The following is a 13,762-nucleotide window of genomic DNA, read 5'->3' on the forward strand; positions in this document are numbered from 1 at the left end:
GCCGGACCACAACATGTCAAGGACGTCACCGATTATCGCCTTCGAGAAGGCATACGGACTTTGGACTGGCATTCCCTGACATGAGAGTGTGCGCCACAGACCCAGCACCTGCCAACATGGCCAAGTGTTGGGTAGCTCTTCCCCGCGGAATGGTGGGCAACACCAAATGCATCCATAGGCAAGATAATCAACGACATACCCTTCAGGGTGTCTTGCATGTATTGCCTAACAGACACACCAGATATAGACTTACAAAATTAATTTTTCAGATATTTACCTTCATTACACTATCATTTCATCAGCTACCTCAGTTTGTAGTGTCATATCAGTGTTGTTATAACTAAACATTCAATATATCAATTGGAGAACAATGCTTACCCCCTCCTTGTATTTCTTTACTATCATTGACAACAGCGCCAGCATAGGCTTTGTTGAAGAGGCGGACCTATTGACAGGAAATATTTAGAATAAATGTGTCTGGGTAACATTTCTCGAAACTGAAAGTTGACATATTTGTTATGCATCTAATTATAACAGCTACAGGCGATTGTGGAGAATTTGTACAAAAGCACCCAAGCTTTGTATTGTCACGCATGATAAAATGTTATCCATCCTTCGGAAAGCTTATTTTCGAGTTGGTAAATTATGATGGAACTACAACACTTCAAGCTTATTGTGGTCACAAAGTCCATGCTTTGAGGACATTTGGTACCACACAATCTAATTAAAAGCGATAAAACAGTTTTCATAATCATAAGACACCTTTGCCAAAAGCATGAGAACCTTACATTTTGCAACCTCCCTTACAACAGAAAAATCTACTGCCGAGCAAGAAACCTTGTAAAACTTTACTCTTCGTACAACGATTAACGTTTACACAAAGCTGTTCCATGCATGTACATCTACCGAGAAGAAATATTTGTTTAAATTAAATGTCATTTCAGGGTCATGCTAGCTAATAACGAATACATATGTTAGGATCTATAATATTCACATACCAAATTCATTACATTTAACAAAACCCCTTCAATTTTCATAACACATCTCTACTGAAACCAGAGTCGAGCCCATTATTGGTATTTCAATATGGCTACCATGGCGAACAAATTCTGGTGTCATGAGTGGTTGGAACAAGCATATGAAGTTTCAGTTTTGGTTCATGGGCTCTGATATGACATGAAAGGACATTACAATTATGAGACCGGTCCGCTCGTTATCCAGGTACTTCGTCATATAGGTAAATGGAATGAACTTCGCAATGTACAATATGATACAATCCATTATGAGCAAGCTAATATCCTCATGTCTCAGAGTTTACTCACCTGGAACTGATATAGGAATTCTGTAGTTACTGTCACATTCTCTCTCCACATGCATTTTTTCCCAGTGTCTGAGAAGTTCTTATTACTGCGTACAGGTTCCACATATGTTGTCTGTTGCTGGTGAGAGAATATAATAACAGTCTTAAAAAGATTCGAAACAGCCTACATCAGCTTATATGAAATATATGAGTGACATGTAAAGCTTCAGAGTTTGAAAAAGGATTAGAATAATAGCTGTTTATGATTCATAGTGAATTTATGATAAACATATTTATCGAGTGTTATGCGCTTTTTAAAAAAGCACATCGTATCCCTTCAGCGACTTCAGGTAAATAAACAGGTAAAACAAACCTGGTCAATAAAAATATGAAATTCGATATAAAACATCACCAGACATGATGATTTACCATTAACATTCTATTTCCTGCTCTCCAAGGCATTATTTTATATGCGGAGCTTAAGATTATCGTGTGATTTGTCGTGTAAACTAAGCCGGAAATAGCAACTAGCTGTATACACGTTTTTCACAAACTACCGGTGCTTTAGTTAAAAAATACCCAGTGTTATAACGTCAAAGAATTTGGAAGAAATTGTACCTGAAATAATTGTTTCATCAGGAACAACATATTTCAATATCGTGTTACTTTATATGCAACTTTATATATATTTAAAACCATAAGAAGCATAAGCGTAGCAGTTTGGTACAGGTAATTGCTATTGCAGACTTTTTTTACGTATGGTACAATTTGACCAGTCACGGTAGAGAATTCCCGCACTACATGTATTTCGATTGCAAAAACCTTATGTTGACATGCAATAGTCAAGTTGCCACAAATATGTTTTTTGAAGAGTAAAAGTATGGCATTGATCATATATGTATCCATTCACTGGCAACTAAAGTTCGTTGCAACCTGCAATCTGACCTCGGCTGCTGTAAACAACGGTGAGTTGTGTGATCTACTGATCACTTCACATATGATTTCGTCGAAAACAATATTGAATGAAATCTTGAATAAAATTAATAAAATATATTCCAAACATGAGTCCAGATATCCAATGAACACGTTTTTCATAACCAGATAGTATAATAATAGGATTGAATTGCGTACTTGAGTTTGGATTTATTTACTGGTATTCCCGGTGTTCCCTGCTCGCGCTGATAATGTTTTTTTTATGATTGGGAAAAACATCCTGTCAGTGAAGAAACTTGAGCTTATAATTATTAAAAAGTAAGTATTTGGAGCCATGCGTTACCGCGCTCTATGACAGAGTTAGCGCTATATTGAAGGGCGCAATAGCCAGGAAACATTGCACTAAGATGTGCATTCCGTATCGTAGCGTATCGATAAATAGACCCACGTGTATCGTGGTATCGTTGATCAATTATCGCGATGCATCGAAATATCGGTGTATTGTATCACCCTTTGTTGTCAGTCAGTTGTGATCACAAGAATGGACAACAATATCACAAACAACTATAATCAACTATAATCTCAACAGGAATACTCACAACTTCTTACAACTATATGACCCGTGAAGATTCCGGGGTAGAATAGGTCTTCAGCAACCCATGCTTGCCGTAAAAGGCGACTATGCTTGTCGTAAAAGGCGACTAACGGTTGATGCATTTCGTCGATCCCAATTGCGCGGATCGATGCTCATGATGTCAATCACTGGATTGTCTAGTCCAAACTCGATTATTTACAGACAGCCGTCATATAGCTGGAATATTGCTGAGTGCGGCGTTAAACAACAAACAAAACAAAAACTTAAAACTATAGTCACATTGCCAAGGTAGTTAGCAAAGTGCCACATGTCATGATTCTACTTACGTTAGTGTAATAATTCAGATTGGCGCTGACAATCTTTCCATTTCTACCATCTTTTTGTTGCGGACACTTCCACGACACTTGTACCTTGTTGAACACACCAGGAACACTCTCGATCATGAAGTCTGTCACACCAATTGGCGCTGGAGACATAAGAGAGAAGAACAGCTTAAGATTATTTGTAAGAGGTTAAGTTGAAGAATTTAACCAGAGCCCAATGATTAAATAGATTCTTTCGTCTTATTCATAGCGTGTGTCCATACATGATCGTATATTAACTGATTACATTAGATCCCATCAATCAGAGAAATATTCTTATAGTACCTGATTCCAGAGTCATCTCAACGCTGCTGTTGACAATCATCGAAGCACCAATTTTTGTGTTAGCCACTATATCAAACTTGTATGACCAATAGCTGGAGAGACTGCCAATAATTTTCGTTTTAGTTTTCCAATCTGAAATATATAGTTCCTGATTAATCTCTTCTGCAAAGAATACGGAACATGAATTAAATAATTAAGTATTCAAACAATCATGTATCAGAATATGTAAAAAAACAGAAAGATACGTGTAGCCCTGGCGCGAAAATAATGACAAAAGCTCTATATTCGGCATAAACATGTATTATTATTTACCTTTATGATAGCTTTGTCCAGGGAATAGTGTAACTACTACTTAATTCAACCATATGTACGATAGCCATGAAATCTTATTAAGATCACCATTAGTCTGTCGGTTGGTCGTTGATCTGTCCATTCGTTGGCAGCATCTCTCGGACGAGAATTATATTTTATGTTTATATGTTAATACTGTAAAGGCTGTCACAGAAGCATATCAAATTAAGAACATATTTCCCGTTCTAGACAGTATATTTTAAATATTTTTGAAGATGGTTTATGTAGCTCTTTGGTCAGTTATATTTTCATTTAGCTTGACCACAGATACATCTATGTTCTTTTGGTAGTTTCTGGCTACATTTTACAGCTAATACCTCTGTCCTTCTATTCAAGGAAATTTGTTCAGAAAGCTAATAATTTGTATAATTCGCTGAAGTATAACGTCTTTTGGTATGACACGCCCGGGAATCTAATCACCGACCTTCGCTCTCCGAGCAGACGCTCTATCCACTGGACCACTGAGGCGGCCTCTTATGATATTGGTAATGGCTTTGACGTGAAACATTTTCAGTGTTCTAATATTTTCTTCAATGTGTCGTTTATGAATATTTTAGTTTATTTAACTGGGACACGGAATCACGACAGTTTTTGTGGTGGAAACATTAACTACGAAATCTATTGCATGTGCTATGTAATGTATATGCTTTTAATGTTATTTGTGCTACTGTTCTTTTTCTGGTTACAGCGGAAAAAGTAACAGTGCTACATTAAAAAGTGGTGTAAATGTTATTTTTACTGAAGATAACACCATAATATTTGATCATTTTAATATGACAAAACCCATACCATAACCATCAGAACGACACGCCCTGAAAGACTGATGGTGTAATTCAATTAACAATGACAATATCTGGTTGGACCACCATTTGCGTTGATAACAAGCAAAGCAGCGACGGCGCATTGAAGACAACATTGATTAAAAACAGCCTGGGGGATCGAGTTCCAAATGTCAATCAAAGATTGGCCCAACACACAAAGGGTTGAACATGATTTCGAACGATGTTGTCCCGGTAGTGAACATCATTCAAAGGGCCATTAACAATGATTGTTTGTTTGTTGTGTAACGCCGCACTCAGCAATATTCCAGCTATGTGACGGCGGTCTGTAATTAATCAAGTCTGGAATACACAATCCAGTGATTTGCATCATAAGCATCGATCTACGCACACTGGGATCGATGACATGCATCAACCAAGTCAGCGAGTCTGACCACCCGATCCCATTAGTCGCCTCTTACGACAAGCGTAACCTCCTTTAACGGCAAACATGAGTTGCTGAAGACCTATTCTACCCCGGATCTTCACGGGTCTCTTAACAATGAAGAGTTGTGCTGCCACTTAGTTGTGATGCCACTCCATACCATTATTCGTCCACCCCAAAACTGACAACGTTGAGTAACGCAAGTGTAGCTTAAGCGTTCTCCTCGACGCATGTACACCTTTCACGACCACCAGAGTTGTCCAGATGAAACATGGACTCATCTGTGAACAGTATACTGTCCCAGTCTTTTCTTCTGAAGCTCAGATGATGTCTACACTAAGCTTGGCGTACCTAACGGTGACGTCCAAGCAAAATTGGGCGCATCGCTGGACAGCGGGGCCTGACATTGTGTTCCCTCAACCGGTTGTGTACGGTTATGCCACTCATAAAAATTGGTCTCAAACCAGTAATTATTCCAGCTGTTAATGTGGAAGTGTGGTATCGATTCCGTTGATGCACCAACCGAATATGATTGCCTTGTTGTCGTGACGTCACAATAATAGAGATGATATTGTGTTTCGATGAACATTAATATCCCTGACAACTTCGTTTGTGCATTCCTGATTGCAGTGTATCCACGGCGCGTAGACGTTGATTTTCAGCAAGCCGAGGCATTGCGTAAGCGTTATTAAAGTTTTACAAAATGTTGTAATGGCCCATCTGAAAACTCGACAAACGTTGGGTGCAGTTCACATTACAAAAGACGTGTTGGAGTATCATGCTCCAAAGAAACAGGTGAACATCGGGCTTTCCTCTCACGTTGAGCTGACAGGCCGTGATGTAACTGGAGTACTGTTCAAGGCGGCGCTATATCATACCACTCACTCATGCCTCAAACAGATATGAATCAGATGATATGCGTGACACTGAAACTGAAATACTGAAATTTGTTTTGCCATTCACCCACATGCTTAAAAACATCATTTCTTAAATTGCATAGATGTATCTAGCATCATCATTTGTTGTTTGCTTTTTGTTGAACGCAGCAGTCAGCGATATTCCAGCTAACATTCCATAACATGACGGCGGTCTGTAAATTATCGAGTCTGGACTAGATAATCCAGTGATTGACATCATTAGCATCAATCTAGGCGATTGAGATAAGCTCACATGCATCTTTAGCAATAAAGATAAATACTCAGTCATTTGGGACATTAAAGACAATGTTTGTTGATCATGATATTTCCAAAGTTGAAAGCTGTACAGCAATGAACGCATTGCCTCATTTGGATAGAAAGTGGAACCCATGATAAATTCTTGTGCTGAAAATTGAATGACCAATTTGTAACTTTCCCAGGCTGATTTGCTTAGGATAACATTTTTCACAGTTATGTATATTTTTCCTGTATACTTGACATGTAGTGAGTGATTGAGTTTGGATTTACGCCGCTTTTAGCAATATGACGGCAATATCACGTCGGGGGACATGTAAGTCCTTAAAGAACTCCTTCACACTCGTACATGTATATCTCTTCCCTTTTCTGTTACAACTACCACAACCTTTCGTTTTACAAAAGTACTACTATTCACGTACAGCTACTATGATTTTCACTCACTGGAGGAACCTAAGAAACCATGTATGATGACAACGGTTACGGGAAATCTCCCGTTTATCATGTAGTGCCAAGAGATATGCAGCCAGATTTGTTTAAGGAGGTCCAATGCGTTTGGAAAAGCCATATCTACATGTGTATACTTACGCAATGCAATATTTAATAAAGCATTTATACCGATGTATGTAGCTTATTTATGTTTATCGAATAGATAACAGCATCCATAATATTATGACATATGTTATAACAAAGCAAGGTTGAGGACAATTCCATAAAATGAATTCACATACAATGTAAGTGTGCAATAGAAACAAACAGACCGTTAATCGATATGTTCTGTGACGGTTCATAACCGTCGCCCTCTTCCTGTTTTTCATACACAGTTAGGTTGTATTGAGTCACACCAGGTCGGGGCTGTGGAGGATCCCATGTCAGAGTTATCTCACTTGATGACCTGCTCTGTACCTTGAAGTTTGTAGGTTCACCAGCGGCTGAAACGAAGCCCTTTATTTATGTACATATATTGATGTAGTTGTATTTGCGCGGATAAAATGATATTGCACATTTGCATGAAACCGTGGTCCCTTCCATATTCCTCAGACAAAAAAATAGGCCAAGGACAGAATAGAAATACAAAGATGTAACACGCCGTGAATAACGCAGAGGGCATTAACTAAACTGTATTACGAGCAGTCAAAAATGCATAACCCTAGCATATTTAGATTAAATAGTAATTGTTCATAACTAATCAGTGTACTTGGGTCGAATTTCTAGAGTAAACTATATTTCGGGGTGCTTATTAGTTGTCCCTATGTATAAGGGGTATGTAGTTGTCAAAGAAGATGTGGGGAAGTAGAAATGGCCGATGTGATGTGGCTTTAGGAAGATAAAATGATCGAGGAGAACTGAAGCATTTCTTTATGACCTTCACGTATTGCCTGTCAATGTGTCTGGTAGATTCGTAAGTGTGCCGTTGGAGCTGAACAACGTATTATTTCGGGGCATCCTTCAGGTCGATCTCACGTTTGGCGGTTAAAGTACTGTTTTCCAGTTTAATAACGTTTATTCTTCATCACAGTAAAGTTGATAAGTATAACGAAAAAGTGGAGAACAAAAGTAAGGTAACGCCAGGACCTTTTGACTTTAAAGCTTATATTAATAGCTAATACTTTGTAAATTTATACTATTTGCCTCACCTTCCTCGGGTAGGAGTAAATTAACTTGGTCCGGTGTGCCTTGCCCCTCTTGATTGACAGCTACTACGTCTATGCTGTAGGATGTATCAGGGTTCAGGCCTGTTATGTTGTGCTGTATGACGTGGTCGACATTTTCAATGTCGGCCTGGGATATCACCACTGTCACGTCTGTTGTACATTCCGTCTGCATCTGTGGCATGGTCTATAAAAAGGAAATAGGAACAATAAGAACACGAACGAACACACACACACACACACACACACACACACACTCAGAAACACCGCAGGGACAATATACCACTCGAGGCTGCACCCGTGTCAAAAAAAGTAAAACCTTAAAAGAGTCATGGTAAGGGCAGGATTAATGGAGAACAAACTGTTTTTTTACTTCAATAACTGGAATCAACTTTGTATTATTTTTTGTAATGAGCCAAATTACATGCATTAATTACTTGAAACTATATTGGACATTGTATTGAGTTACAGTATATTTGAATTTGATCTGTATATCTACTAATCTAATATTGATATTTACTTTCTGAACACAACATCACAAACACTTTTCTTTGAATTTTATATACTTAGTTCGAAAAGAAGCGCACTTCTCATGTTGTAATTTCCGATCTCACTGATTTCCAATAAAAGTGATCCATTTGCACAAAAAGACAAATATAGCGCTAGAATAACATGTCTAGACACGTTCCGTGCATCGTTTTGGATTTGAAAACTGAGACTGTTCATATTCATGAGACAAAATGGCCAGAATGTGTCTATGAACGTGAAACGTAGCAGCAACCGTGCGATAGTTTGTTGAAGAAACGGAATGGCCCGAGTCCAGATTAGGCACAAATGATCCAGTTTTAATCAAGATTGAAACTGGAAAAAAGGCCAAAGTAATTGCAACAATCTGCAGGTTCACCACCCTACGTTTTACCATCTTATTGCACGTAATGCACAGGCAAACATTGCGCAAAGTCGCCCGAGAACATCAACGTGTAACGTTTTAATGAAAAGACGTGGTTTTGATCCGTTTTCACTTGCGCCAACGCCACCTTCCAGTGTCAACTGTTGGTTGGTTTATTGTTTTACGCCGCATTCAGCAATATTCCATCTATATGAAGGCGGTCTGTAAATAATCGAGTCTGGACCAGACAATCCAGTGATTGATATCATGAGCATCGATCCTCGCAATTGGGATCGATGACATTCATCAACCAAGTCAGCGAGCCTGACCACCCGATCCCGTTAGTCGCCTTTTACGACAAGCATAGTCGCCTTTTACGACAAGCATGGGCTGCTGAAGACCTATTCTACCCCGGAATATTCACGGGTCTACTGCCACACAGCCAATAATTAAGAACCCACCACTGACCTGTGTCGGCAAACAGTGCGTCGGTTGTCAAAGGCGAATGTCAGGTTGCAACGTCCATACTTTAGGATATGCGTTTCTTTTGGAATTAAATATAAACTATATAAAAAATATAGCTAACTTTCAATTGTTGCAGTTACTCTTCTGAGACTATATGTTTGTTTTTATTTTTCATTGCTAAAGTATATATTTCCGAAAAGCTTTAGAAAACAATTTCATTTAATGAGCATATATAAACACATATACCCGTTATCATTTAAATAATGATGACTCCCTGAATACATTGGGACCTCGGCATTGTCGGACAATTCCATTTAAGAAACAGGTGGGTTAAGTTTGGTATTTCCATATATTTCGCATATTTCTACAAACCTTGCGTCAATTATCTGTACCTTTGCTCCGAATACCGATAGTCAAATCTCTTCCACTTTTGGATGCGATCGTTCGGCCACTGCGTTTATCTGCGTAGCCCAGCTACATACATGGAGAACAACTTACAGGCACGTCCCTCTCAAATACAACGTCGTCCAATATATGACGTCATCAAGTTGCGAGCGCATATTTGAATCACTAGAAATGACGTCATGTTAGAACAATGTTTCATCGCTTTGATCTTCATTGTTCTTTGCTATTTATCGCGTAGCTATCTTAGTTTAAGGAATACCTTCTGTGGTTAAATAAGTTGACATCGTTTCTGTTGCAATTAGTGGTGGGATGTGTCTATATTTGGCTTGACTGACAAGACTATTATAGTTATATAAGCTCACCATATTATAATGTCACAACGTAACTGTTCACACATACTGTGACGTGGCGTTGCCATAACGTCACATTGTCGATTTTTACAACGACAATGAACACTTTCTATGATACCTGAGCAATTACGGGTCCTTTACGAGATCGAACCCAAGATGCCACTCTACTATGCCATTCGCGACTATGATATAAGTGTTTAACCAGGCCGCACTTGGAATATAGGTTTGGTTTGGTTTGGTTTGTAGTTTTACGCCGCATTCAGCAATATTCCAGCTATATGACGGCGGTCTGTAAATAATCGAGTCTGGACCAGATAGTCCAGTGATTAATATCATCAGCATCGATCCAAGCAATTGGGATCGATGATATGCATCAACCAAGTCAGCGAGCCTGACCACCCGATCCCGTTAGTCGCCTTTTACGACAAGCATAGTCACCTTTTACGGCAAGCATGGGTTGCTGAAGACCTATTCTACCCCGGAATCTTCCCGGGTCTAATAAAGAGGAGTAAAGGCGAACCGGCGACATGAATTCCTGACGAGATCTCCAAAATTCAAACAAACAGAAGCGGATAGAAGATTTAATCCCTTCATTCAATCATGGAATGGGTGACCAGTGCAACGCAAGAGAGTGTTTTGGCTAGCAGATATGCGGACACATGAATAATGTGGATGGTTCATAGTCAAAGAATAATACCAGATCACGTTTATTTCATGTGACCCTAAAGACCTACGCAGAAAAAAGGAACATAGAAATTGAACTATTGGCAATCCGCGCTCAATTTCAAGCGAACACGTCCCATTTTAATTCTGGATACTCTAAGTCCAGAAACTCTACGGTCTTTTCCCAGTCTCGGTCAAAGGTATTTACAAAAATAAGCATTGCTGTTTTCATGGGAACATACTAAGGAAGAAAAAATGAAAGAAATACAGTTTAAAAACTCAATATTTAGACCATTATTTTTTCTTTACTCAAAACTCATGCTTTTGTTTCGCAAATACTTAACTTGTATTCCATCAAGTACCATACACAAAATTTAACTCATTTTAACTTAATTCAACGATTTTATAGCGATATTGAAATAGTTCGCCCATGGGCGAGAAAAAGGTTTGGCCAATGGGCGAGAGATTTTTCCATTACACAAAACTTATGTGTTTGTTTCGCAAATATATTTTAATGCATTCCTTCACGTATCATGACACAAAATTTAACTCATTTTAACTTAATTCAACGATTTTATAGCGATATTGAAATATTTCGCCAATGGGCGAGAAAAAGGCTTGGCCCATGGGCGAGAATATTTTCCTTTACACAAAACTCATGTTTTTGTTTCGCAAATACTTAACTTGTATTCCTTCACGTATCATGACACAGAATTTAACTCATTCAACGATTTAATTCAACGATTGTATACGATATTGAAATATTTCGCCCATGGGCGAGAAAAAGGTTTGGCCCATGGGCGAGCATATTTTCCTTTGCTCAACAGTTTTAGTTTCGCAAATACATTAAGGGATTATAAGCATGACACATGATTCAACTTATTTTGACTTAATTCAACTAATTTTTGGCGTTATTAAAATATTTCGCCCATGTTTTCGTCAGTCCCTTTAAAGAATTAACTAATTGTTTACAAAGTATATTGTATCATGTGAAACACACTTTGTATTATATCATTACATTACTATTTTAAAAGGGCCTTTGGTTGGATGTTTTCTTTGTAGAAGTTTTACAAATTTCACCTTTTTGACATATTGCAACGATCTTTAATGAACCCGGCCTTATCTCTCAAAACGTTTTGACAGTTTATCATACAAATTCATGCACGTGTACACCAATTCATTGGCGTTATTTTCAAAGAAATTAAAGTTTAGTTTGTTTCTTTTTCACTTCCCATTTTATGTCTCGTTAATACATCACACTGGGAAATTAAGTGACACTAGATATGCAATAAACAGGTACACGTGCGCGTATTTTAATGGGAAAAAACCCGATTCGTCTTTCATTGCAGACCGTCTAGCTGAATATCTCACATTCTAACGAAATTTCGAAATAATTATTTCATTATATGCGGTGCGATGTTTACAGGCGATTGAGTGAATATTATGACACTAAAGCAACTTGTAAATGCATTGTCACTTTTGGTATGAAAATGGTAACAGTTCAGAAAAAAACCCAGCCTTCTTATGATAATTCTCATTAGTACGTTGTATCTAATTACAGTGTCGGCATTATTTACAGGTGATTCTACAATACCTGCTCGCGGTCAATTACGATCCAACACACCACGCGCGAATAAACAGTTATGCAGGTGTTGCTGTGGGCAAATACCTAGCCTGTATATGTATTTTTTTGTGGATACATGTATTACATATTTTCGTTGATATGTGGATATATTAAGCACAAAGACAAATAAAAAAGTTTATGAAAGATGAATAAGTGCCTTGATATATTCAACGAGATGTGTATCATCGTTTAATGGGTCATTCAATAAAAGTATGTTTGGAGGAGATATCAAAGGAGCCGCCAAATATACAAAGTGTCGTCCGGTGAACTACCAACTCACCCTGTCCGTAGGAGTTATGTAATCGGTACACAAATATATTTGATGCGGTGTCAGTGTGGAAGGAGTTTGAATTACGTCCGCCCTTGGCCACAGAGGTAATCCTCAAAGTATACTCGTAACAATCAACAAGGTCAATGCAGTACTAATTACCTAGTGACGCACGTAACAACGACTGTCAATCTGTCTGCTACAGCTACCATACCATCATCCCTGTCACAACTGGCATATCAACGGCTTATTCAAAATATTAATTGTAGAAACGTCGTTGAGAGACTAACGTATGTCGTATACAGTCCTCATATTTGATTAAAAAAAGTAAATACGTCAACTGGGAATTCAAGTTGATGTTACCTTCCTTATATCAGCTAACAGCCCTGTTTGTGAAAATATGTACCAGACATAAGATTTTTAGACTAATAAAATCAATTGTAAGACCGCATAGACCATAAAACCGAATTAAATATGTCTTGGTATTATCTCTTGTGTATTAGATGATGGTAATGACCTGAAATGTTTTAACGTTAGATTAGGAAGGAGAGACATTAAAGAGTTTTTTTATAATACTTGGGAACATGAGCAATAAGATGTAGCAACATAAACATGCATGGAATGTAATAGGGAAAATGGTGAAAACAAATTGAAATAGATTTTAATAAAACATTATTGTAATAAATAACTTGCAAAAGCGGTGCCCAAAATTGTTTGACTGTGTTATGTGCGTTGTAGACTGACGACTAGCAAGTAATTGTCATGCTCTACACATGGTTCCATATACAAATTCAGATATACAACCGGTATAAAACTGAGAACTGAGATGCCAAGTATTACCTGCATTCACACACGGAAGCAATATACTTGTGTGTATGCCCTCTCCTCTGAAAAATGTACCACTAAAGTATTTGCATTGAAATAAATATAGTAATAATAAAACTTGGTAAACTTGGTAGGTCTCCGATTTGATTTTCAGTTATTTTACACCTCTGATTGGTACGGATTACGTAAATGTAGTCTAGTCACTGTCTCTAATGTATCTGCCTGGTTAGAAATTTCAAATGTCCTGATATAGCACTGTTCCTAAAATAAGCCAGTTTCTTTTTTCGGGTATAAACAGTTGATTTGTCTTGTCACGGAATCATTTATACTTGATCGAATGATTTCCACGAAAAATTCCGGCAGAGAGTTCTGTATTTTATTATATACATTTATTGTTAATTGTAGAAGAAGCTTACATCA

General features: G+C 37.9%; 1 protein-coding gene across 4 annotated transcripts in view; it reads right to left on the minus strand.

Moving 5' to 3' along the window:
• The window catches only part of LOC124113286 (receptor-type tyrosine-protein phosphatase beta-like), a 128,332-nt gene that overhangs the window by 11,654 nt on the left and 102,916 nt on the right, over window positions 1-13,762 (minus strand). For all 4 annotated transcript variants that reach the window (XM_048383898.1, XM_048383900.1, XM_048383899.1 and 1 more), the window contains 6 exons: window positions 7,839-8,040; window positions 6,963-7,133; window positions 3,476-3,607; window positions 3,155-3,294; window positions 1,323-1,439; window positions 379-445 (listed from right to left, as the gene is read on the minus strand). In XM_048383898.1, the coding sequence (XP_048239855.1) occupies window positions 379-445; window positions 1,323-1,439; window positions 3,155-3,294; window positions 3,476-3,607; window positions 6,963-7,133; window positions 7,839-8,040 (829 nt within the window). The remainder of the gene's footprint in view (window positions 1-378; window positions 446-1,322; window positions 1,440-3,154; window positions 3,295-3,475; window positions 3,608-6,962; window positions 7,134-7,838; window positions 8,041-13,762) is intronic.

Source organism: Haliotis rufescens, unplaced genomic scaffold (genome assembly GCF_023055435.1).
Source record: "Haliotis rufescens isolate VD_foot unplaced genomic scaffold, xgHalRufe1.0.p SCAF_5, whole genome shotgun sequence".
NCBI classification, from domain to species: domain Eukaryota; kingdom Metazoa; phylum Mollusca; class Gastropoda; order Lepetellida; family Haliotidae; genus Haliotis; species Haliotis rufescens.